At 35.5% G+C, this 26,243-nt stretch overlaps 1 protein-coding gene across 3 annotated transcripts; it reads right to left on the reverse strand.

The window, feature by feature from the left end:
* Positions 1 to 1,660: 1,660 nt before the first annotated feature.
* On the reverse strand, positions 1,661 to 26,243 carry LOC145602914 (uncharacterized). Of its 3 annotated transcripts, XM_081659060.1 has the most exons (36): positions 25,719 to 26,186; positions 25,536 to 25,623; positions 22,407 to 24,619; positions 20,617 to 20,731; positions 19,485 to 20,345; positions 17,702 to 17,969; positions 17,042 to 17,544; positions 16,750 to 16,879; positions 16,517 to 16,641; positions 14,954 to 15,621; positions 14,729 to 14,846; positions 14,512 to 14,628; positions 14,333 to 14,427; positions 13,370 to 13,506; positions 12,504 to 12,559; positions 12,187 to 12,400; positions 9,618 to 10,025; positions 9,279 to 9,550; positions 9,058 to 9,143; positions 8,866 to 8,952; positions 8,519 to 8,780; positions 7,991 to 8,419; positions 7,789 to 7,885; positions 7,198 to 7,520; positions 6,640 to 6,768; positions 6,292 to 6,459; positions 6,015 to 6,140; positions 5,837 to 5,926; positions 5,623 to 5,729; positions 5,388 to 5,536; positions 4,167 to 4,249; positions 4,005 to 4,100; positions 3,771 to 3,893; positions 3,423 to 3,506; positions 2,629 to 2,772; positions 1,661 to 2,233 (listed from the first exon to the last, which is right to left on the reverse strand). In XM_081659060.1, exons 1-36 carry the CDS (start codon positions 26,006 to 26,008, stop codon positions 1,886 to 1,888), a joined length of 9,609 nt encoding a protein of 3,202 aa, XP_081515186.1. In that variant the 5' UTR covers positions 26,009 to 26,186; the 3' UTR covers positions 1,661 to 1,885. The 3 variants fall into 3 exon arrangements, 2 of the variants coding, with proteins under 2 accessions (XP_081515186.1, XP_081515187.1); XM_081659061.1 differs by lacking the exon at positions 22,407 to 24,619 and having other exon boundaries at positions 25,719 to 25,955; XR_014104643.1 differs by lacking the exons at positions 1,661 to 2,233; positions 2,629 to 2,772; positions 3,423 to 3,506; ... (1 more) ...; positions 4,005 to 4,100; positions 4,167 to 4,249 and having other exon boundaries at positions 5,506 to 5,536; positions 5,837 to 5,915; positions 25,719 to 26,243.

Genomic DNA, 26,243 nt, shown 5'->3' on the forward strand with positions numbered 1-26,243 from the left:
AGTACCCGACCCAATAAAACATGAACCTGAGTCATGGAAGGTTAAATAAAATTTTATGTACCTTTTATTCAGCTTATATACTGGTATAATTTTGTAAACCCTCAATCGATTTAATAAAATCTTTTGTTCAGCTTATATAACTTTTGTTCTCTATTACTCGTATATAGGTTTAATAAAATCTTGATGATTCTTGATAAAATTGTGGAAGGCGTAATTATATAGTTCAAGTTGGCCACATCGATATTTATTAGAATTGAACTTGAACCAGAACCTGACTCAATACTAACCTGAACCCAAATGTACCATCTTGTTAACCCATCCAAACCCGACTCAACACAACCTGAACCTGAAATTGAACCTGATCTGATTTTAACTCGAATTGAACCCGACCTATATCCGAAAAGGTGAACGACCAGTTATAACTTGAATTGAATTTGACCCGACCTGAACCTAAACCTAATCTGAAGCTAGATTAACCCGACATAACCTGATCCTGATTTAACCCAAGACCTAATTTAACCCGACCCAAGCCCGACTTAAATACCCGAATTGACAGCTCTAGCTCTAACCACTTGAGCTATAGATAAATGTACACGAAAGATGATTAATGTAAAGTTTGTAAATTCGGTCAATATTCTTTTTTTTTTTTTTTTTTTTTTTGTGAAGACAATATTTTATTATTATCATTATTTTTTTTTATTTTTTTTTTGGTAAATAGACACAAGGACAAATAATGTAGGCGAGATTTGATCTCATGTTTTGAGTACTTCCCTTAAGAATTTAACCAAATAAGCTAGTTGATTATCATCAATATTAACATCATTATGAAACGAAAGTATTTTTTATCGTCGACTTTTATCTTTTTTCCATTAATGCTTGCACCTCTATGAATTGTGATACTCCGTTTTGGTTTTGGGACAAAGGGTGAGAAAGGTTCAATCCCCACTCTAATCTCTAATCCCCCAAACAATCCTTATACTAAACAAATAAGAGACCTATTTCGTTTTGGGATTATTGATCCTTACACAATTCTTAGTGTTATAATTGGCAATCCAACTATCCAAGTCCTACATGAAAATAAAGAACGAGGAGAAGAAGACTTCCTTATAAGTGATAGCACACTTCATTAGTATGAGGCATTTGAGGTGTTTAAAAATAATTTCTGTATGAAGCTGTGAGTTAGGCTTAAAGCGGACTATATAATATTAAAGTCGAGCGAAGTTGGTTGATCGATACCCAACACTTATACTAGTATTTTTTTATGTTTTATTATAATTGCAAAAATTTTACTTTCACACAATCACACTATTCAACATGTTTTCTCATTTAGAATCTTTTTGGGATATTGGTCAAGATGGGGAAGAACAATAAAGAGTAGAACAAATGTTATGCAGTACTATTTTAATTGTTATTCAAATTGAATAAATGTTTTTTATTTTAAATATATCAACATTTTATAGTCCATATTATAGTATGTGTGTGTCTTGGGGGGAAAAATATTGCATTGTTTTCACAATGTACCATGCCTATTAATTTTGAAACTATGGTACTAGAATCAAGGATCGTTTCCAGTTAATAAGAACTTGGGACAAATCATCCTGAATTCGCACAAACATAAACCTTAGTAATAAAATTTGAGGAAAAATGAATCAGACTAGACTAGATACTGAAAAGAGAGATTTGTATAAAAAAATGTTAAATGGTCAATATCCCTCTATATAATTTTGATATTTGTAATGGGCTAATTCATTTACATGCTACTCAAGGGAACAAAACTGATGTACAAAATATCCTTCAAGCACTCCACAATTGGGACTAAAACTAGTAAGACCTTAACTCCTGTACTATGCCACTATCTCCAAATGAAACTGTACAAGTTTATCAATCATTTAGAGTTGTTACTGCTATCAAGGAAACTCAATAAAAAACCACTTACGATCCTTCTTGCAACAGGATTTGGTATACAGCGACATAATCGTCCATCAATATAAGCCACCAAAGCTGATAAGACAAACTTCCCAATTCCCCATCTCCATATAAACCTCCCCTTGGGTTCCTTAGAGGTGGCAATGTCACCAGTAGATGATTCACTCTCTTTGCGACTATGAACCCATTTTCTCTTCAACTTAAGTTTACCCAAGGCTTGGTCTGTTTGTTTTCTCAGCATACGGATAGCAAAACTCACAAACAGATGCTCACACAGAGTCAGAACAGTTGGCCCGACTCTCCATTCCTGCATTAACATAATATTATTTTCGTTCAAAAATTTTTCTATAATAAATTTATACTTGTATTTAATAAGTTCCAGGAACCAATCTTGTAAGACATTTATATCAATAATGAGTTGAGGTTTTGCACATACTCTGCTCCCAACATAGCCGGAAAAAAAATAATAACAATAAAATTAAAAAAAAAAATTAAAGAAATCTTGAGTTAAAGGAGTTGATACAAAGTTGCACATGAACTGCAACTGTCCCCAGGGGACGGCAAAATTTAAGGAAATCAAGGATTTCTTGGAGAAAAAAGAAAAATTAATACCATAATCAGGTTTCATATGTCAATTATCATTCAACTTTTGCATCTTTTTAATTAAGTAAAACTCAAGTTAAGAGTTACAGTGACACTTACATTCTCTCCTCGAAGGTGCCTTAGAGGGCGGGACCTGGTTGAAAAGTTTCCCTTTAACAAGGACTTGCTAGCAAGGAAGTCCTTTACCCTTTCCATGATCTCATCAATTAGTGAACTGTTTGGGGGTAGATTTTTAAGAATAACCTGCCAACAATAATGCATAGAGATCTCAAAATGCTATATCACCAGAAGAAACATTTAGCTCAACCAAATAACCTGCAACACCTAAATATCCTGAACTGAACTTATGAAATGTATGATAGGACAGTGAAGTGGACTGAAGTCCAGTTAATATTTTTAACTGATACACAATGAACTGGACATATCATACATCCATTTGTTCTATTTGCATTTTCAAGCTAAAATCACTGGGAGTGGGACATAAGAAATGGCAACCAGCATATAACCCAGCATGCACTCCACGTAGTCAGGGTATGTGAGATCATATGCAGACTACCTACCCCTAACAGTTGAGAATTTGAGATTAACAAAGACTAAAGTGTGTTTTGATGAATTACAGCAATAGAGCTTAGATAAGAAAAAAATGAGATGTTTGGATTCATAGAATCATACTTTCAAGTCAAATATTTCAGTATCATTGATGTAAATATTTCTTTCACTGAATTCAAGTATCCAGTGAGCTCACTAAAGCAATTCAAGATACATAGACTTTGTTTATAGCACCTAGCTAATACTAGTATATTATACTACCCCTCAGTTGTTCCTCTCATATTATGATAAGCTGTCAAAATCCATTCAATTATATGCCACCAAATACAACAAAACATAAGTACCTGATCATCAATGACTCTAACCCTCAAATATTCCTGCTTATATATTGTATCCAACATAGCCTGCAGATATCCTTCAACATATAACTGCATAACAAGAGCTAATGTCAGTGGCCTACGGAAGAAACAAGCTTTGATTTAGGAAAAATAGCATGGTCTTCATGTCCATTCCAATGCAAGCAGAGCTAGAATTAAAACAAGATTCTAGATCCTCTGACACCTCATTGATACTCTATTGATACATGATTTGGTATGGATTATGGTACGGAGGGTCTTATTTACACTATAACAGGCATGATAAAGAGGCTAAGGATTAATTTTGTCATCAAAATTCTGCAGGCTGAGATATACCTCATCGATCCCAGGACTTCTATCAAGCTTGATTCTTCTATCAGGTCCTCCTTCCAAGAACGCTGTTCCCAATAACGATGGTTCCATGGCTAATCTCAGTATTCCATGATGAAAACCTGTCACCTATATATGTAAGATGAGGAAACAGGTCAGGTAGTATAAGTTGGTTCTATATATCTTAACCATATAAAGGATGAATCAAAGTGGCAGTATGCAAAAGCTTAGGCTAAATACCATGCCATTAAAACCACTGCTTTCTGCACCCTTGAGTACAGAGTCTGATACTTCAGTCACTGCAGCAAAAAGTATATTGGATCCTGCATTTCTCAACTGCAAAACACCATGTGATGAGAAACTGCACAGGAAATAGTGAAAGGTGGTAGACAGAAGACTTACAGTTTTGCTAAGATCACCAAAATACCGCTTTGTTCCGTAAAAACCTTTATCTTCAATGCACTTTTTGATTAACTTAAACGTCCCTGCTCAAAAACTAATAAATCAGCAAAATATCATTGGGAGGAGCCAGGTGGGGGAATATAAAGTTCATGATTCTTTCCCTGGAAGAAAATGTCAAATTCAGCGTAGTACTCCATGACCCAATAAATATTATACTCATGTTTGTTCACACTTTTTTAGTTAACTAACGAGTTTGACAAAAAATTTGGATTAAGTCATCAACATGCCCATAATTTACATCCCTCCAGTCCCATCTTAAACTCTTTTATCAGAAAAGGATGGAGTTAAATGGAGTATACAGGATGGAAGGGATCCCTCCCACACACACATGCCTTCTATTGAAATAAGTAAAATATAGCATGGGAAAAATTTCAGTGAAAAGACTCACAAGAGGAATGCCTTAGACTTGCATTTATGATTAGTTTGCCTTCATAAAAATAAAAAAATAAAAATGAAAACTGTACGTTGTTTTAGATATCTTAGAGGGATGATTCAAGGCAAAAGGATAGATAAAGACATTGATCATTGTTACTATTGCATGATGGTTTTGGGTGACAAGAATATCATTGGAACTCAAGGAAAATACAATTTCAGTCAAAATACTAATTTACTCCAAGGATTTAGAGTGTCAGTCAATAAGGTAAAGTTCAGATGTAAGGCTTGTTTTCATGTTTTGTTAATCAAATAGGAAACAGGAAAAAAATTACAGTGGAAGTCATTAGAGATGAATGTGACATTGTGACCATTATATACAGCAAAATATTCAACAATGTCAAAAGGAGGCAACTGGAAACTCAAGAGAAAGGATGTAAGATAAATTTGAGCTTTTGAGGGGGTTCGAGTTTTAAAGAAGTAGATAACACCTATGAATGTGACATTGTGACCATTATATACAGCAAAATATTCAACAATGTCAAAAGGAGGCAACTGGAAACTCAAGAGAAAGGATGTAAGATAAATTTGAGCCTTTGAGGGGGTTCGAGTTTTAAAGAAGTAGATAACACCTCGCCCCCCCCCCCCCCCCCCCCCAAACTTTTTTAATATGTTTACATAAGAATCTAGTTAGTACCAATATACCATGTAATGGTCTCAGCAAGAGTAGCAGTGCATCAACAGGTTGTAAAATTGAAGATGGGGAAAACGTTGGCTATAATATCTTACCTACAGTGAGGCCTCGAACATTAAACAAGTTACTGGAAGGATCAAAGAATACATCCAGAGAGGAGGATGCCAAATCATCAAAGACTGATGCGAAAGCTGGTGGGAGCAGTGGGCTTCCCTTTGCAATATAGATAGCCCGCATGCCATACCTAAAAGCCATCATTTTATACAAGAATAAGCAACTAATAAGGAGAAGGGATGCAGAAGATGGATGCAGCAAAACAGGCACACTTACCATGAATAATGCTGTGCACATCTTAAGAGTAGCTCACGAGTTGTAGCTAAAGCATGCGTAACAAAGATACCATTGAGTTCTACCTCAAGATTCTTAATGGCCGGGATCTATTCAGATCACAAAATTAGTTAATGATCATTAAAGATTAAGATAATAAATTAACAAAGTACAATAAAACAACCAATAAGCTCGTGATGAAATCACACTCGTTTACCTTAATGACACTATGCAACAGAGACCTCAGTGCCTCTTGTCCTGAGTTGTAATTTGAATATGAATCCTCTGGGAGAAAGCTTGCCGTGATCTCAACAACATAGAATAAGTAAGTTCCAGATCCAAATAGAGCTATAATTAAGATCATTTATTCGGAAAGGCCAAGAGACCCTACTGACCTTTATTGGGTGGATCTCAAAATGATCAAAGTAATATTGTTGACTTTGAGTATTTGAGCTGAGAGATGTTCTCCAAAATGGAACAACTTTCATCAATGTCTCCTCGTCAAGATTTAGATCAATTGGCTGTTATTAAAGGAGCAATTAGATCTATACTCATCAGATTGCATGCATAAGAAAATAAATATAAGCATAAGGTCTACTACATGCTAACGACATTAACATTCAGGAAAGCAATAACAGAGTAGCAAGCAAAACAAAGAGTGCCTATCCTTACCTGCAGAATAATAGATGAGTATCTGACATTTCGAATACTTGAGGTAGTAGGAAATAAGACAAAAGCAACAAAGAGAATAGGGTCATCAGTGACATTGTTGGATGTCAGATGTCTTCTGAGCATGGCCGCAAATGGAGCTCCAACCCATTTTTCATCTAAATGCATTGACTGCAACACCAGTTGATAAAAGTTATGTAAAACATCACTGAAAAATATAATGCAATCTGCAATTCATCTTTCACATACTAAACAGTCCTAGGAGGTCAGGAATCAGCAGTTAAGGAAAAGATTGAAAGAATGAGCTATCAAGTACAGCAACATCAAAGAAGGAAAAAAATACGAACTAACCTGTACCCTTGTCTGATTGTATTTCCGTTGATCAATGATGATGGAATCAATACTAATGTTTTCTAGTCTCCCGATAACAATTGGTGTGTAATTTGATAGATCATAAGGATCTACATCCTCCGGTTGGTCCTAAAATTGAATTGAAAGATATATTGCAGAGATAATGAATTAGATTTTGGTATCGATCTATCAAAGAACCATCCACTAGGGCTTAATTTTTGTGAGCAAACTAAAACTATCCACTACAAGTTACAAAATTAGCCAGGGACATAATTATGTGATAGCATATAGTATGTCCACAGTTCTACAGATCACATAAGTCACACTGGGACTTCCACAAAAGACATTTGATAAATGGACTTTATTTGAGAGACCTCGCGATGATCAGCAAATAGAAAATTTTTGACTTGTATTAAAAAGTATAAGCAAAGAGGATGGCAGTGTCAAAAAGTTAAATAGTGTAGATAACTATATCCTCACCTTATGCAAATACTATATCTCAGCACTAAGCATCAAAAACAAGATATTAAATAAACCATGTTGCATTCTTTGACTCACCTGCTTGCAGGGTTCAAGTAAGTGTATGGCAAAATAAGAGATTCTCAACTGAATCTTCTTGCAAGACTGATACTTATTATCAACTTTGCGTCTGCCAGGTGAGTGGGAAATTCGCAGAACACGAGTAGGACCATCAACATAAACTTCATAACCCACATTGCCCACATCAGTACCATCCATCTGAGCAGGATTTGTTCTCCTTCTGTCAGAACTTCTGGTATCTCCAGTTAGATGAGACACCAGATCACTCTGTCTCTGAGCCCGAAAAAAGGATTTCCATGAGCGCAGTTTATCTAAGCTGATTTCACGTATCATATGAGTACCTAAGAAACCACAGGGAGCCAAGAAATATCATATAATTAATATAATCCAACGCGACATTTTTAACTAAATTTCAGGGGCAGAACTGTTTACTCAAATAATTAAGAAGTAAAAGGAATGATTCTCATAAAGTACAAAAAAGTTATAGCACACCAGGAAGCTATCTTATTATTTAGCAAGAGGTTCAAGGTTTGCTCTGCCCCCTCCAACATTTATGCTCAAGTTCTACCATTGCCAGTTATAATTACACTCACGAAGGGTGGAAATTACCATTAACTTTGACCATGAGCTTGTGTGGTCGAGTCAAGTCATCCCAGACATAACTTACACTGGCCCAAGAAGCAAGAGTTTCTGGCTGAAATGTATCCTGGAAACTTACAGCAATTAGAGTAGAGCACATAAGAGGTAAATGACACAAGTTTCTTTGCAAATTATTGTACTATATACTATTTAGACTAGGTGGGAAAAAAACCTTCTGATAATAAGTAATAGAAGCATCGTGAAGGTTATTTTCAATTCGATAGGGCAGACCAGTATCTGGTGGTCTATAGAAATGCAAAACAAAGGTGGGACCCTCCTCAACCACATGAACAGCCGCATACTCCCAAGTAATGCCATCTTCATTTGGGACAAGATCCAACTGATGCACAGGCGATTCAGCATGTCCTCTGAATTTTAGAAAAAAACATCCAAGTGAAGCCACACAAACTGGACCTGACCATCCCCATACAGCTTCATTTGGACTAAACTGCACAAAAACTGATGTGTCGTCATCTGAAACCTTGTGCTTTTGCAGAAGCTTGTTGAAAAAGGAGATATCCTGCTTATCACGAGATTTAACCGTGAAGAAAAATGCTGTTTTCTGCTTACTGTTGATACTTACTGTCTCCCCAAAGTCATCCTTCAATCAGAATAAAATGAAATCAGTGATAAAAATTTCACCCCAAAATGGAATTAGATGTTTTATAATTAAAAAATCTGCAATTTATCAAGAGTAAACCTCTAAGAAACATTGTCGGACAAAAATCTGTTCATCTGATTCATTGGATATAATATATCGAGGAACGACAGAGACCATTCGTGCCGGTACATCTAATGTACTCGTTAATGGCCCCAAAGAGATCCCCAACTTGACCAAATGTTTGATCCCAGATCCTTGCAGCTTGGTAAATTTTATCTCTGCAAAGCCTGAAAGGACATCCAAATCCAAGATTGACATGGACGATTCTTCATCCAACAATTTCATACACAGCTTACTTGATCTGACAAGCAGAAATACATACATGTCAGAGTTCATTTTCTCATTGGGATAGAGAAAATAGACTTATAAAATCAGGAAATTATTACTTCATGAACCAAGATCTGGGTAATTTTGGAGATAAAAGAGTCCCAAATTGAGGAGGAGTTGTAATCGCAAGCCTCTCAGCATCATCCCTGCATACAGTAAGAAATAAATTTTACAAATTTTACATGAAGGGAGCACAATTATATTACAACAGCTTGGTAGCGTTTATATCATGGTTAAGATATAGTGAGCACCTAGATAATGGTTTCAGATGTGGCGCAGCACAGAACAGAGGAAAATCAGTGTCATTTCTCAATGTGTACTGTGTAAAGACAATGGCCTGCATCACAAACATTTTTCATCTGTTTATCTGACCACAAATTGAGATAAAGTAATACTTCTTCATTTAAACATTGAATCTATAACTTAAAATCAGATTCTAACACCTGCAACAAAGTTCTTGTAGTGTCATTACCTCAAGCACACCCCTATTCCCACGAGCCAATCTTAAACAAGCAAAGAAAGTTCCACCACCAAATTCCAAATCAATGTCTAGAAATTGAATACCATCATTCTTCTTATTCAACTTTTTGAGCCATTGACTGCAGTTCACAGGCTTACAGCTATAGCTAAACATAGCTAATGTAATGTTGAAGAATATAACAGCAGGATTGACAAACAGATTAGCAGTAGACAGGGATTGAATAGTTGCCCGGTTAATGTTCTTTAATCCATCGATTGCAGTTTCTGCACAGGGGAGAATGGGATTAGGAAACATACATACAAAACACATTCACTCAATAAATAAATGTACCTGTCTCAGTTAGAAGTACATCAATCTCTGTCTCAAGTAAATTAGATACTCTCACTGTTGGAAGAAGAAAAATCTCTTTTTGCTCCTGCAAAGCAATTGATGATGTCTTACTTTGATGACGACCATTAGGCTGCATAATAGGTACATTTCTGGCAACTCTTTGAACCAGGAAATGCATTTGAGCCAAATGGGTGTCTCGAGATCTCACTAAACAGCTAGCAGTGCTAAAGGAATACTTCCAAGATTCAGCAGAGAAAGCTTTTCGAACTTGGTAACTTAATTTATCAATGACGCCTGATAGACGAACGGCCTTTTCTCCTTTAAGGTTTTCAGACCATTCAACTGTATAAGATTTCAAAACACCATTTTCGTCCTTTATCTTGGGTCGAAATGAAAAGACAAAGTTACCTGCATATCACAGATGAATGTTGTAAATATTGATTCCAAAGAATGACAGCCCAAAAACACTAACACAGGATATAACTTGGGTCCAATTTCTCGACGGAGGTATGAACATAGGAAATGGAGATTCATCATTATTTCACATACATTACTCGAGTATCATGGCACCTTTAACACGTTTTTCAATAAATAAAATGATTTCCAGAGAACAGCTGCCGTCTAAATCCTTGTAAATGTTTCAGTGCCTGGCCCATATCCCTTGCCCGAAACTAGAGCTTAAAGAAAATTCTATTACATTGGCAAGTATTTTGAAGCAGTAGATGATATAACAAAGTATTACATGTGCCAAAAAGTAAATATTAACATTTGTAGCACCTTAATACTAAGCAGTTCTCATATATTTACTTTCTTCCAGGCTCTGAGACTGAGAAAGTAGTAACAAATATTTTCTTTCCTTTTTCATCCTCAAGTATTCCTGAAACTCGAATTTCTCACAGAGCACATCAAACCTCTTCCTCCTACTGCAGCCATGATCTCCAGTTTCTATGCATTAGTATTTATATGGAAGACAATATCCAATATCCCAATCAATCGATCAATGAGATAAATGTAATTCTTACTCGCATCAACAAGAAAATGTGATGCAATAAATCAATAACTCATCGTAACTTAAACTAGTTACGACCAGGGAAAAAACAACTAAAAAAATTCAACAAGTTGCCACAGTGCCAATTTCATTACTCATACAAGAAAAGACTTTTAACATTTTCCAACTCAATCAAGGCAGGCAACTCTACCGTCAAAACAAAGTGATCAAGTCTCTCTGTTACAAGGACTGCGCTACACCGCTACATGTCTCCATTAGGAACTAGCATTTAAAATGTCATGCAAATCTTTGACAAAGCTATAAACTGCATCTAGACGACCACATGCAAATACTTCAATGTCAGACATATGCCCCAAAGTACTATTCTGGTTCACGAAATATCATTAAGTTCTACTTTAGGTTCCAATGGCATCCTTTAAAGTTTAAACATGACTCTCTCCAGGATTGCTGGTGTGGATGTGGATGATAAATTGAAAGGGAAACCGTAAAGTACATGCACAGAAGAAAGTAAAAGGGAGGACCCGCTTTATCATTTATCGTGTTAGGAAGAAAAATAACTGAAAGACACGAGCTGGTTGCTACAATTTTTATGCACATTACAGCATTCAAGTTAACAGCCTCACAAAATTTCTGGGACAACAAGAAGCTTATTAAGAACAAATGAAAGACAACGCAAAGCAAAGGGGAAAAAAAAAAGATGAAAAAGAGGGGGAAGGATGCACATTTGCTGAATAGGAATCGTGGAACCATTGTCACCTAATTCACTAGTATGAAATTCTGCATAGGTTTGCAATTCGCTACCTAATTTGTTAACTTGGGATAAAATATTATAATTCACTAGTAGTGTACCAAAAAGAAACTGCAAAAGCCAATCACGTTGTTTGTAAAACACTTACAAGAATATGCACTAAAGTAGAGTAAATTTGAGACAACCAAGAAATTCAGTTACAAGAACAAAGGAAAACCTGTCAATTCTTTTTTCTTTTTTTTTTTTTTTTATTAAATAGCAGAAATTTTGTCAATTACTCCCTCTGTCCCCTTTTGTTTTCACCATATGACTCATAAAGCTCTCACATAAAGTGGGCCCATGCCCCATGATGCAAAAAAAGGGGGACAGAGGGAGTACTATATCTAATAAACTAGTCTCTTTGTAAATTACTACCTATTATTTTAGCGAATTACTACCTAATGATCTTAATCGCGTTTACTATTACTACCTAAGAGTAAAATGACATCATAATAGATGTTAATGCATTTAGAGCTATTAAATTTAATTTCCGTTTTTTTTAATTAAATATCTTTGCTATCTATTAAAAGCTCTAAATGTGTTGACTTCTATTATGACATCATTTGTATGCTAAATTCACCAGAAAGCACACTTAGGTAGCAATAGTAAATACGATAAAGTTCATTAAGATAATAATTCGCAAAAACACAATTTAAAGGTAGTAATTTACAAGGAGGCAAGTTTGCTAGGTAGTAATTGACAAATTATTCAAGAACATAATATATCAAATTTAGGACTAGTAAGAGGCAACTTAAGACGTAGGAAAAGCATACCAACACCCAAAGACAACAGTGCCTTCTTTGGCCCACCAGATAAACTAATAGCATCAAATGCTGCCATGCAATCATCAACAGTGTCCCCCTCTTTGAGCACCACCGATGCAGATTCAGCTTCCATTGATTCAGGCCTTTGGATGCGCAACTCCACTGGAAATCCAGTATTGTTATGAATTCTTAGTAAAGGGGACACATTAAGTGATAAACCTTCCTGTAAATGGCCAACGCAGTCAAATACACGAATTACAGAAATGGATATATGATTGTGTTTGCAGCCTCTATTTACATTTAACTGAGCCAATACAGTCTTATACCTCAGCATTCTTTGAAACATCAAAAACAATGAACGGCCCCGGACAGGTTCGTGAATCTGTGCAGATCAAAGGCAAGCATATTAAGAAGTTATGAACTACACTAACATAACAAATGGAAATAACCATGTTGGAATCATGATCGTTCATGATTACACTATAGAGGTTAGTAGACTTTTGTAAACGACAATATCATATGTTTTATAAGTTTATCCATAGTTCCATCCTGATGAAAGCATGCCCCTTTATCATAATACTTTTCCAATGGATAGATCTTGGATCCACAATAGTGTCTTATACTAACTTAAATATGTACTAGAAGAGCCAAAAAGTGTGATGTTTTTGAAAGATCTGTTATTTTATAGGTAGTTAGGTCGTTTGCCTGTTTATTCTCTCATGTTCAGAGGGAGAGAATGAGACATGTATCGGTCCAAGTTGTGGCTAAGTTTGACAATAGTCATAACACTGAATTTGTTTAGTTGGGAAAACACTTCTCTTGTGAATAGAATTGGGAAATGCTCTGTTTTACACAAAGGTAATACAATTTCATTTGCCATTCAACCACCAAAACAACAAGATGATGAGTGTGAATTTATTCCATATTTGAACCAATAAAAGAAAAAATTGTCTATTGCCACTTCATATCTATCCATTCCCACACCATTTTAATTCAATCAAGCCATAAAACTGTAACTATATGAAAGTGGATTAGAAAATCGTAGTGTGGGAATTGACACTCCTGTAAAAGAAGTGTGTTTCTGTTTGACTCATTCAAGTAAAGCGGCTAGGACTCAGGCAACCTTATGCATGAAGCAATTATCACATTAGCATAACAAGCCATAACTACTAGTTAAAGTCAAACATTTTACCTTGTGATGTAATACGTGTTCTCCAAGCAAAAATCTGAGTTCCAGAAAGAGATACATGAACTGAAGAACTTGAAGATATTCCAGGATTTTCAAGCAAAATTGTTGCATAGGATGACTCGGGAGGCTCCTCTAGGTGCCTAGGATGAAGATGAAATTTGTAAATTCATTTGCAAGAAAATGCAAAAAAAAAAATTTACTTAAAAAAGATTATAATTATACACCAATAGAGGCAGAATTTTGTCATTGAACAAAGCCTAGTATCACTTTCTTGCAGGAACAGAGTAGCACAATAAATCAGCAAATTCAGTCATGGATCAGAATTATTCAAGTACGTCACCAAAAACTAACCATGATAACTCTTTTAATTTATGCGCAGGTAGACAAGTACATGTACAGACAAAACAGGACGACGACAAAGACCAATGGGAGGACAGAATGGATATCGAGTTAAAGAACATCAGAATGAACAAGATGCTGCACTGAAGATTGTCTGATATGTGGAGGATGGGGCTTGAGGAAGGTGGACTAGAGCCTAGAGGGAAAGACGCGGACTGCCAGACAGGCTCATTGTAATATAAGCAGGATTTCTCCAGTCCGCATATATTCTCAAAATTTTCCTTTTAAGAATCCTTGAACAACAGAATTCTAGCTTACGCAGGAAATTTCCAAAAGTTTGGACAAGAAGTCAAGAACCATCTATACTTATACAAAAACTTTCCCCAGACAGGAAGACTGCCCCCTCTTTAAATATTGATCCAAGGAAAATACTTTCAGTGACTTGTGTCTTACTCCAAAAGCAACAAGATAATATCTACAAGTTTGGTAAGATGTGTATAAAATGCAATGAAATCTCCTTATCGGAAGACATTTGAGTAACAGAAATATATCCCAAAAAATAAAATAAAAAATAAAAAAATCAGAAAAAGAATATAGAAAATAGGGAAAGAATCAGACACGGGGCACCTCAAGGAAATGAAAGCTGACTGTCTCCTGTCAACTCTTGCAGATTGGTTATTGTGAAAATGGCAAAGAAGGTCCAGATCCAATTGATTTTCCACCTGCAAACATTATGCAACTAATAAAAACTTATCCATGTGAACACATATTCTCATTTCCACTCTGAGAACCTAAGTAGAGAAAACCTTGCAGCAGTTGACCAATATAGCAGAATTTCTAACAGCGAATGGGCCAGCCAAATCCAGTTTTCCAACCACGTACAGTAGCATGTCCAACAAAACCTCCGTTAATGATAAATCCAGCTGCAATTGTAAGAAAATTGATAAATGAGATATAAACATTATGAGCTATAGACTGTGAGCACTCATTTCATTTCATAATTTGTATGTTCATCTTCCTAACCTCCTGCATTCTAAAATAAAGGCGAGAGAGCATTCCGTGATTTGATATTTCTGTAACATCTGAAGGGGTGGTTAATCGCCAGTAGATACACATTTCAATCGGCTGAACAAACTCTCTCCTGCAATTTGGAAAATGTAAAAGGGAAGTGCTTGATTAAATATTGAAGACAAAACCATAAGCTTCATTCCCAAAGAAGAACATTATAATAGATAAATAACCCCTCACCAAATGACTCTATACACATCATAATAGTAAAGCATGGCAGTTAATGCGCTCATCACCCTGATTTTCTGGGGAAGTATCTGAAAAACAAGTTCAGTGCCATCTACAGATCCTTGAAGAAGAGGTAATTTGTCCCTGGGATCTGACAGTTCATGCACAATAATTAAGGAGATTTTTTCAATTGTCAAATTTATGCAAGGTGCCATTCCAGCTTCGTCAGAAATATCTTGACCATCCAATAATGCAAGGCCATGTGCTTCAGGGCCATGTGCTTCAGGTGGACAGGTTTCAGTCATCCTCAAAACAGGAACCACAGGAAGGCCATAAAAAATTTTGAACTTGAATGGATTTCCAGGCTTTTTAACAAACTCCATAGCACCATGAACAAAAGCAGCACCACAATCACTCTTCTTGTTAACAAGATAGAATGTATTTTTACACATGTGATTTAAAGGTTCTAGGTCAGCATCATCCTCATAATTCTCATGCTTACAAGAAGCAATCTTCCAAAGTGAACATGCACTATCATCATTGCTGGAGATGTCAACAAAACCAGATGATCGCAAGTAATTCAGACGCAAAGGAACCCCTGAATCACTCTTAGCATACAGCGACATCAATGAAAACCAAGATGTTGAAAAATTCCACATGCTTCGCTTCTGCCACTTAACCTGATTACATGTGGAGAGAAGCGGGGAAAAATAAAGATCAAATTCAAGAGCTACATCTAAGAATCCAATATTAATCCAATTTTAGAATATATATATATATATATATATATATATATATATATATATATATATATATATATATATATATATATATATATATATATATATATATATATATATATATATATATATATATATATATATATATATATATATATATATATATATGTATATATATATATATATAATAAAAAAATAAATAAAAATAATTAAAAAAATTAAAAAAAAAAAAAAAAACAGGGTTTCATATTTTGTCCACATTCTTGTCTCCAGTATGGCCTTCTATTACTCATTTAAAAGAAAACAAAATTCTGCAAAATTTGCGCGTCCATTTCCTCTTCAGCCATTTCTTTTGTGTACTCTCCACAAGTCAAACCATCATTTTTGAGAAACTCCAAGAAGAATGAAACCCAATACGATAATTCTCCACAAGCACTTTATATAGTTGTTTGCTTAGCTTCATGACAGAAAAATTAGTTTCTTTCTTCCAGTGACACACATGAATTACCTTTATATAGTTAGGCCACATGCAGATGATGTGCAACAGTCTCTAATTATTAAGGATAGAAAAGAGTACAGTGAATGAAATACTATATAAAATAGCCAAGTCATAGTAGCCAAAATTACACATAAGGCTTTGAGATGATAAAAGAGTAGTTACAAACTTAAAATAAGATCTCTACAGCAGCTATGTCCTACTTGTATCAGATTTCTACAGTGACATGATAGTCCAGCAGAAGACTCAGGAATGTTCGAATCATAAATATTGAACAAAAAAATAAAACCAAATCAGAATTCAATGACCCAAAGCAGTGCATAGTATTGACATTATTACCCTGAAAAGAGCCCTTTTCCCAGCAAGAGAATAGTGAACTGCACCACCTAATTTATATTTGTTTTCCATATTTTCAACAGTTACGTACAAATGCTGATGGACATCTTGGATCGCGACAATAGCACCTAAACATATTACAACAGCATGATTAATCCAAACATCCTGAAATAGCCAGCCGATTTGTTAACCATTAAAAAAAAAAGTGTTACCACTTGTACAGTTGTATTAATTACCATTAGGCAGTGCTGCTTCCAAATCTATTTCAGGTTCCTGGTAGCTTGCTGTCCAACTCCTTTCTTCCACATCAGTGGTAGCACCGTTCCCAGAAATCTCAGACAAGGACTCAACAGTAGTCAGAAGCATCTGTGCACTTAATCAAGTCAATTGGCAGGCATATATACATTTATAATATCATTAATAAAGAAGCCAATAACAACCAAAAAGGAAGCCCAAACATAAATAATAGCAAATTACTCATTACAATCAAATTTCACAATGAAACTGGCAAAAAGATATGGATCTCACCTGTATCTCAGAGAGAGAAATCGTCAGATTTAAACCTGTAACATAACCTCTGCCAATCCATCCTTGAGTTGAACAATTTGGACCACTGTAATCCCCTGAGATAGGTTTCTCAGCTGATATAGAAGTAGCCAATTGCTCCAAGATATGATTTCCATATCTTTCACTTGATTGGACAACTTGAGGTGCAGAGTCATTAGCAAAAGAGCTTTTCATAGAAGCAAGTGGACTTGAGAAACTTGCATCTTTAGACAACAAAGATGTCTCCTCCCCATCTGGAACCGACATAGTAGAATCTTCATGATTGAACCATGATGAATCACGGTTTAGTCCAACAGAAGAAAAATGTGGCATTTGAATGTTTTTTACTGATTTCCCCATGCCCTCATCAAGGATCAGAGAAAGGATATCCAAATGAGAAATGTTAAACAAGAACTTCTTCTTTAGATTCTCTGACCATAGTTTCAAGTTCAAATCAACTCGTCCTATGAATTCCTTGACCACTCCTGGATGAAAACATCAAAAAATAACTGCATAAATTTCTGAATCATAACTCTTTAATACCCCCACCCCCCATCCCCAAAAAAAAATTAAAAAAAAAATAAATAAATAAAACAGCTCAAGGAGAAGGGAAACAAGACTATATAGGAATAAATAACATACTAGTTTCATCAGTCACTAGAAATACAAGTGATAATTGTGACACCTTAATACTATATGCTTTCAAGAGTTCCAGCTTGACAAAAGAACTTCTTGTTTGAGCAGGCTCCTCAATATGCTCTTTACCCAAATCATTTGAGCCCCCTTCAGCTGTCTCTGAGGATTTTCTTTGCAGGTAATGTTTAACAAGATTCCTAATAAATTGAAGATATGAAGTAACACAGCGCGCAAACCCCGCCAAAACCTTAGTTTCAATGAAGATATGACCACCCTGTTAAAAACTCTTATTGTCATTCCCATCAGAGATTCTAAATTAAAGCACAAAATAAATTAAAGACAATTGCAACAAAATTGATGAAATAAGTTTCTAAGCAATTTCATACTTTATTTCAGAGAATGGAAAAAACAACTAGGCATAAGGCCGGAAGCTGATGAAAAAACAGGGAATAGGTATCTTAAGAAACTTCTACATTGAATCAAGGTTACCTAGGTTGGGGTTGCAGAAATCTGCAAAGCTTCTGCCTCAACATATCAAGGACAGATAAAACAAATAACATCACTCTCTAGTTTGGTGGCATCCTCGCACATAAAGAGTCATATGATTGTCCAAACTTAAATTCCCAACCATCACATGACATTTAGAGTATTACTAAAATTGTATTGTACTTTTTGTTACTATGTTTGGCTAGTTTGATGATGGTTATGTAGGTTAAAGAATTTAATGGTGATGTGTAGCAACCTAGCAGGAGATAAGAAACCCCTTTAAACATAGAAAATGATTTTCCCAGATCTATTATTCTGAAATCGAAGAATGTACAACAAATAAGGCACTCAACACTAACACTATGTTTGGATAGCAATAGTGAAGGGAAAGGGAGGGGAAGGAAAAAGAGGGAAGATAAAGGGAGCTGAGGGGAGAAAGAAGGTGACCTTCCATTTTCCTTTCAAATCTCTCCAACAATGAAGGGATTTGTTTTATTAAAAGGGAAAGGAAAATGGATCCTTCCAATTCCCTCCCCTTCCCTCCTTGCATTAAATATCCAAACAAAGGATGATGCATCCCTCCAATTCTCTTCTCTTTTCCCTCCATTTCTCTATAATCTATATCCAAACATAATGTAAATAAAATAGCCATCTTTCCATTTCCAATATGTCCATATTAGAATACAATAATAAAACAAAGACAAATCATATAAGTTCACAATTTACTATTAGACAAGTCAGAGAATATATATTTGGTATTAATTAGAATATGGGGGCATCTACGATCTTGAAATATAGTCAAGGGATCAAACTATATAACCAGTATGGGATCTTTAAGTGGAAAACTTGTGGTATAATGCTAAGGTCCTTGCAATACACCATCTTCCCCCCTCATTCGTAAAAAAACACATAAATCAAGAAGCTTATATTTTAATTGAAATCTTTTTAAAGCTACTCAATTATAATGCTGCTTCTGAGTGTGAAACTCACTAGTTAAAAAGAAGAGGCTCAGTTCTGCTTAGAATTTTACAAAACCCTTAATACAGATCTCCTAACAGGAAAGAAAAAAAAAGAGGAGTGCTCCTCACTTGTGAATTCACGAAAGTAGTACCAAATAAAGTAGGAGAATAGGCAAATTAGGTCAACAGCTTTAGGACAGACCCATTTGAATGGTTTAGAAAAAGTATAAATCTAAAGCATTGTTGAACTAGATAGGCAAGTCATTACACTCATCATATTTCAAAAAAGCATACATCAAATAAGAAGAGGAAAAAAATGTTTATTGCAATTACAAGATTCAGACCTGGATTCCAAAGACAATACTCTGAAAGTCTCCTCCAACAGATAGTGATAAATACAGCTTATCCTCCGGGTGAGCCCTAAAAATTCCATTCTTAATTGAGCATGCCGCAATGAAAATTTTTTCTACAGTGATGTTTATTACCAGCATATAACTTGGCATTGAAGCTGATACATTAGACTCAGAATCTTCATCATGAAATTGATTCGAATTCAAATTATCAATATTCAAGAGAGAACTAAGTACGCCTTTGGGATTGCTAGTAGATGCTTCACTACCAGCTTCTCTCCGTACTCCTGAACCATTCACAAATTCCAACAACAGATTAAATGTACAACTAGAAAGGGAAATTTCATGCATGCAATCAGCAGAATGTATTACTGCATTCTTGACTTCAGATTTATTACTATTGTCAGCTTTTCCAGTCTGACTTTTGTAACTAAACATAATAGCTTGTAATTCATGGAAACTTGCATTTGCCTCAGCCTTGGCTTCCCCAACAGAGGCATCCAAACATGTCTTCTGAATGGAAAGCCAAATTCCACAATTAGACAAGTCTGCCAAGCCCAGGTTTTGAATATTGTTAGCATCAATGAGCATTGAAAGGCGTCTTCTGTCAATTTCATTCCGGCAGTTATGAAGGATAATATCAAATGGGGAAAGTTCAAAACTGGCTTTAATAAAACAGTAATCACTTTCAAAGATCGAAGCTGCCTCCTTGTTATCTCCGATCTGCATTTGCTCATTTATAAGTTCTGTCTGCGGATATTGATTTTCAGATATTAACAAATGATTTTGGACTGCATGCAAACCAGAACAACCATGGGAGGATGTTGATGCTGCAGAAAATAAACTTTCAACAACCTGCCAAAATTTGGGAAAATCTCTACAGATCCATAATTCATAAATTAGATACAGAAAACAAATTAAAAAATTTCCACTTTAGTGTCCATGTGAATAGAATACAAAACACGTATCAAGAAGTGAACAATACTAAATTACTACGTCTATAATTATCTCATCAAAGACAAACCTGAAGTCTACAATGATTAAGAGAATTATAACACTATCATATCCAATTGAACACTAAGGCTCTAAAACATATCTATAACCAGGCAGTAAATAAAGGGCTTACCTGCAAAATCACAGAGAGCTCATCCATATATAGAGAACCAGTCACTCCCGACATGGCACCGTGTAAGGACAACGAAGATGCAATATTAGATTTTGCAAATGAGTACAGATGATCCCTGAAAATATATGCATCATACATTAGAATAACAAAAGGGGTGGGAGCACAAATACATTATATGGAAAGGTGAGACAATCATACAGCAGAGGAGGGGAGGGGGGAAGATGAAGTTACCAACGACGTAGAAATTTAGTAAGCTAATTTACCTTCAATCTAAAAGCAACTATGCATCCAAACTCAGATATAACAGCATTATGTTCATAAGAGTAATTAAGATTAAAATAATTATTAATGTCCACTGTGAACATGCAGAAATAGCTAGGACAAGCCAAAAACAAAATTAAGCCTCCACCAGTGTAAACTGGAATACAATACATTCTGGTTCATGAAATGGGTCAGAGAACATCTAAATTATAACTTTCCTTCTGACAAGAATTAAATATGTTCATTAATCTGTTAGAATTAAATTGCAACAAGAGGACAAGGTGACCTCATAAAGAAGCATTTAAAATAGTACAACTATTACTACTATAGAAATCCCTACGTTCATTTTTGTTCTTCCCATGTGGAATCTTAGCACTATTTATAAGTTGAGACTTCTAAATTGTTTTCAATATATAAAACATAATATAGTCCTTTTTGGTCTTATTTGATTCGTCTCAATGAATAGTTTATTAATATTCAATTGTTATACGTTTTACTAATATGCTATAGATTTTTATGGTCAAAGTAATGCACTAGCAAACATGTACAGGCAAAATAGAAAGAACACTTAGGATCGGAAGGAGTAGTCGCTAATTAGCCAGATTCTATTGTAAATCCGTATTGTACAGCTTTGGAAAGCCACAACCACCTTAGTTCATAAAAATTTTACTTCATCCCACCACAAGTCATGGGGAGCAGAAATACCTTTAAAGATAAGGAAATGTACTCATCCTTAGTTCCTTAATCTTCACCAGGAGGTATGAGAAAACAAATACTTAACAGATTTCAGATTGCTGACTCTTAACATGAAATAGTCTGAAATCCCATCCTTCAAAAAAAAAATCTACTCCAAGAATCAACAAATAATCATCATCAACAAACTCTTCTATCAAAATTCTAAAATTATTACTATTCAAAACCCACATCATGTGAATTTCATAAAGTCGTTACTAAATTACTTTTATGCCCACAACACCAGACTACAGCTAATAACGGTCATATGACAGCAGCAAGATTAGCATAGCAAGTATAAAAGATCAATCCAAATTGCTGATGAAAGCAAATAGTATTGATACGCTCATTAACTTGCAGGAAATTATATTCTTTGCTTCTGAATACACAGAACATCGTGTAACATCATCCTATAGCCATATATGGAGTACTTAGCAGCATGAAAGAAGAAATACTAACTACAAAATCTATCACGTAATCTGCTTATCTCATCAAACCTTTCAACGTTCCCTCACAGTTTCACTTAAAGAAACCCTTCAATCCTGTATTGATATGCATTATCAGTAAGCTACTTATATTTCTTAGAGGTTAGGATGTGTAAAAATACAATATTTGACATGCAACATCCAAGACATAGACTTCAAATTCTAGTTTAGACGAAAGGAAGGTGATCCTTTCTTCGTCAAATAGTGACAGCATATGCTGCTTATGTAAAATAGAATCATCCAGAGATTAGAAATTTACGCAGGTTAAGGCATGGATAAATTGAAAGAATAGCAGAGATGAAAAAGCTCAACCTCAATGATGATAATTTAACAGTCAGTGGCTTCAATACTAGGACTTGCATCTGATGATTATCCATCAAATCCTCAAAGTATAAACTTATACCACCAAGTCTTAATACTGAGAAGTGTGTAATCTGTCCTTTTGAAGCATACTTAATGTTGAATGATCCAGAAAACCCATCTACCACATGTTCCTCCAACTTGAAGAATTCTGATTCAAGGTTATCTGGTCTTTGATGTTCCTCACTTGGTACAACCCCAGACTTAACAGTTGGCCAAATAGAAAATTCAATTTTGTGGACATCTATTGTTAGATTAACCCCTTTTCGAGCATGTGTAGAATTTGGCTGTGAATCACTACTGGAAAGATCCTCATCTCTCATAGATAACTGGAAACGAGGACCAGCAATGACAGCTCTCACTTCTAGATGTTTGTCAGGAAGCAATTTCAGGATACCCGTATTCATTGCCTTTATACTGTATTTCAACCCCCCAGAACATTGATTTTCCTGTGATTCCTCAGAAGTCCTCAAGGAATGCAATGGAACCACAGCACTCTCAAAACCATCATCCTGATGGAGAGCATGCTGCAACTGCTTTCTGAGTGTATCAAATGATAATATTGATGCATATCCTAATGTGATATTTAGCTTCCCTGCCATCAAATTACATTTCGAGAACCCAGAATCTGGGCTTTTGCCTGGATACACCAAAAATGTGTGAATGGTGCAAAAGGCCCATGGATTTTTGTCATAGTCACCCTTGCATTCTTCAAATATCAACTGCGTTCTTTTCAAAATCAACTCCATCTCCCCCGACATTTGCTCCAGAATAGGAATATCTTCGTGACCAGTCTTCCCTTCTTCTGAATGGCAACATGTTAGAGCAGGTTCTCCCCTAACAATGGTTTCTGAACCATTGAGTCTCTCTTTCAATTGTCCTCTAACAACACCGCCGACATTTTTTAGCTTAGTTTTGTTTTCTGATTCATGGAAAACAGGTGTAGAAGTAACCTCAAGGAATCCCAGAGTGAAGGAAATATTTTGCTCAGAAATGCTCTCTTCATAAATAAAGAGAAATCTTTTAATCAACAAAATGAACGGAGATACCTCATCCTCAGTGTAAGAAGTTACTTTCCTCAATTTTGAATTTTGATGAGCAGGAGGATAGCTAGGCTCTTCAAAAGAAACCATAGCTGATATCTTTCCCAGGCTGAGATGGAAGCAACACCTTGGATCAGCAACTTCAGATGTCATACTAAGTTGACCAATTTTGGGTGATTTCTTATGCAGACGAAAAACAGACACGATGATTCCAAGTACTTTCACCATTGAGTCCCATATGAAAGCCAGTGGCAAGATGATAATCCAGAAGCTATTGTGACGACCGCTCATAGATGCCACAACAGTATCTTCAGCATGAGAATCTTTTAAGGCTGCTCTAAAACGAGCAACTTGCCTTGCACTAGCTATGGCCTCAGCTGGAAGTTCCTTCTCAATTAGTTGTGATATTATTTTCCATTGTTGCTCAGCTAGCCGGGGAAAGCTACCTCCATTTGGTATCTGCACCCCATGTTCAGAGTATCCAACTAATAACAGAAAATAGAGATATTCCTTGACAAGGCGTAGCCAAAGTACTGCAATAAGGACAACACTATAAAATATACATCCAGGAGGTGTCAAAGAATGACGAAATTTCCACCTGGCTATACCCCAAAGAAGTCTTCCACATCTAACATGTTTACATTCTTTGTTAAGTAAGTTGTTAAATGCACACGTCATTTGAAGTTGGGTAGGAGAAAATGAAAAGTTCAATTCTGGAACAGAAAGGACAGAGTTTACAAGACAAAGATCTTTCATTCCAATGCCAAAATAAGGATTTACACAAGAGAGGATACAACTACTATGATCTTTCTTCTCTGCTCCTATTTCCAGCTTAGAGGCTTCTAGAATAATAGAAGTCTCCCTCAATGGTAAAAAAAATAAACTAATAAACCCACCCAAAAGACAACCCAGATCCTTATGTGAAGATTGTGCATTAAGATCACTTGAATAGCATAACCACGAAAATGTGTCATCTGAAACAGGATATTCAACCCGAATTCGTGCATCATGAAGATGTAAACAGCAATGCATCAATAACAGATTTGTTATGGAGTCCTTAAGCTTGCTTTTTGAAGAAGCAGCCATCATCATGTTCTCAATATTTTCATGCAACGTACTCCCCTGCGATTTGCCTTGGATTAGCCCAGCAAAAAGATGTAGAACTCCAACTCCATACCAATTGAGGACAAAAGAAAAAGAAGGGAAAAAAGAATATCTAATAATTCAGCTACTAACACTAAGAGGCAAAATATAATAAACAGTGTACCATGCTCTTAAAGTCTTAAATTGACATGGTACATTTGGCTCTTTAAGAGCCGAAACTTTTATATATAGCAAGCACAAGTAGATGAGGATATGAGACCCACAAGGCCACAACTACAAGAAAATATATTATGGACAACTCAAGGATGAGGTGGAGTGCTAGATTTAAGGTGTGCATACGCGAGTTATCCTGTATGGAAAATAATGAGAGAACATAACCAACTTGTAAGTCCAGGGACTAAATCCTCCCACGCTAACTCTTAACTGGCTCTATGATTTTACAATAAACCTAAGCCCATTTCCAATATTCATTTAAAATTGACAACGCTGATATTCAGTCACAGTCAAATTCTATGATAGCCAAATTCTCTTATTCAATTCATCATCACTTAAACAGATCATGGCCATGAATACAATAGCCACATAGAATTAATATCACAATTTCCCACATTCTTGAAATATTTTGAACACTTAACTAGCTTAACTTATTGATCATTAGTTCACTTGTATTATCAATGCACTAATACTCTCGCAATTTCAATACTAATGCAACAACTAACACCTCTTGAAAACTTTTGCTTAACCTTAAACAACAGTTACTATAAAATGGATGGAATAGGTTGTATGCTAATTAAATAACGTTCGCTTATCGATTCGATACATTAACCAAACCAACGAAATTCATCTCAAGAAAAGCACAACAATAATAGATCATCCGTCGCAACATCAAACTAACCAAATGTGAAAAAACTAATACGGAAGTTTTAAAACTTACAGTACGATCAATTTCAGCAAGAATCTTCTTCTTCCTCTCCTTAAGATAATCATCAACTGATTGCTCCACTCTTTTAACAACTCGTTTCCTTCATTAATCAAAACAACACCAAAATTCATCAATCAAAACATTGACAAATTAATCAATTATAAACAAGAAATTGAGGAGAAAGAAATTACTTACTGGAGAAAAAGAGTGACATTAACACCACTAAATTCAACAGTGAAAGCAGGAGCAGACCAATGCGCAACTCGAATGATAACCTCATCAACCGTTACACTTCTAAACAACAAGCTCAACTCTCCACCACCACCTTCAATTAGGTCATTAATGGCGGAAATGTCGAATTTGAGATTCTTCGCAACAATTACAGAGCGGAAGAACCCTAATTTGACTTCTAATTCTGGTTCTTGCGCAAGCCATTGTCGAAGAAGAGAGGTCAATTTTCTTTGAATTACGCCATTGAAGAACATCTTTGAGAGGAATTTGATGAAAATTGGATGATTTTCGGTTGTTGAATTTAGGTTATGGTGTTGTTTCCGCCATTGAAGGGCGAAAAATTGAGCAGATGATGTCTGATAGTTTTATCTTTCTATTTTTGGAAGTTATTAGAACAAGGAAATAATATTGTAGTGGAAGTGTGTAGAATCCCGAGCTTCCTTGTGATGAGCTACTTGAATCGACACCTGGCGTGTGATCACCAATCTA

The sequence above is a fragment of the Chenopodium album genome, chromosome 21 (genome assembly GCF_948465745.1).
Source record: "Chenopodium album chromosome 21, dcCheAlbu1.1, whole genome shotgun sequence".
Classification (NCBI taxonomy): domain Eukaryota; kingdom Viridiplantae; phylum Streptophyta; class Magnoliopsida; order Caryophyllales; family Amaranthaceae; genus Chenopodium; species Chenopodium album.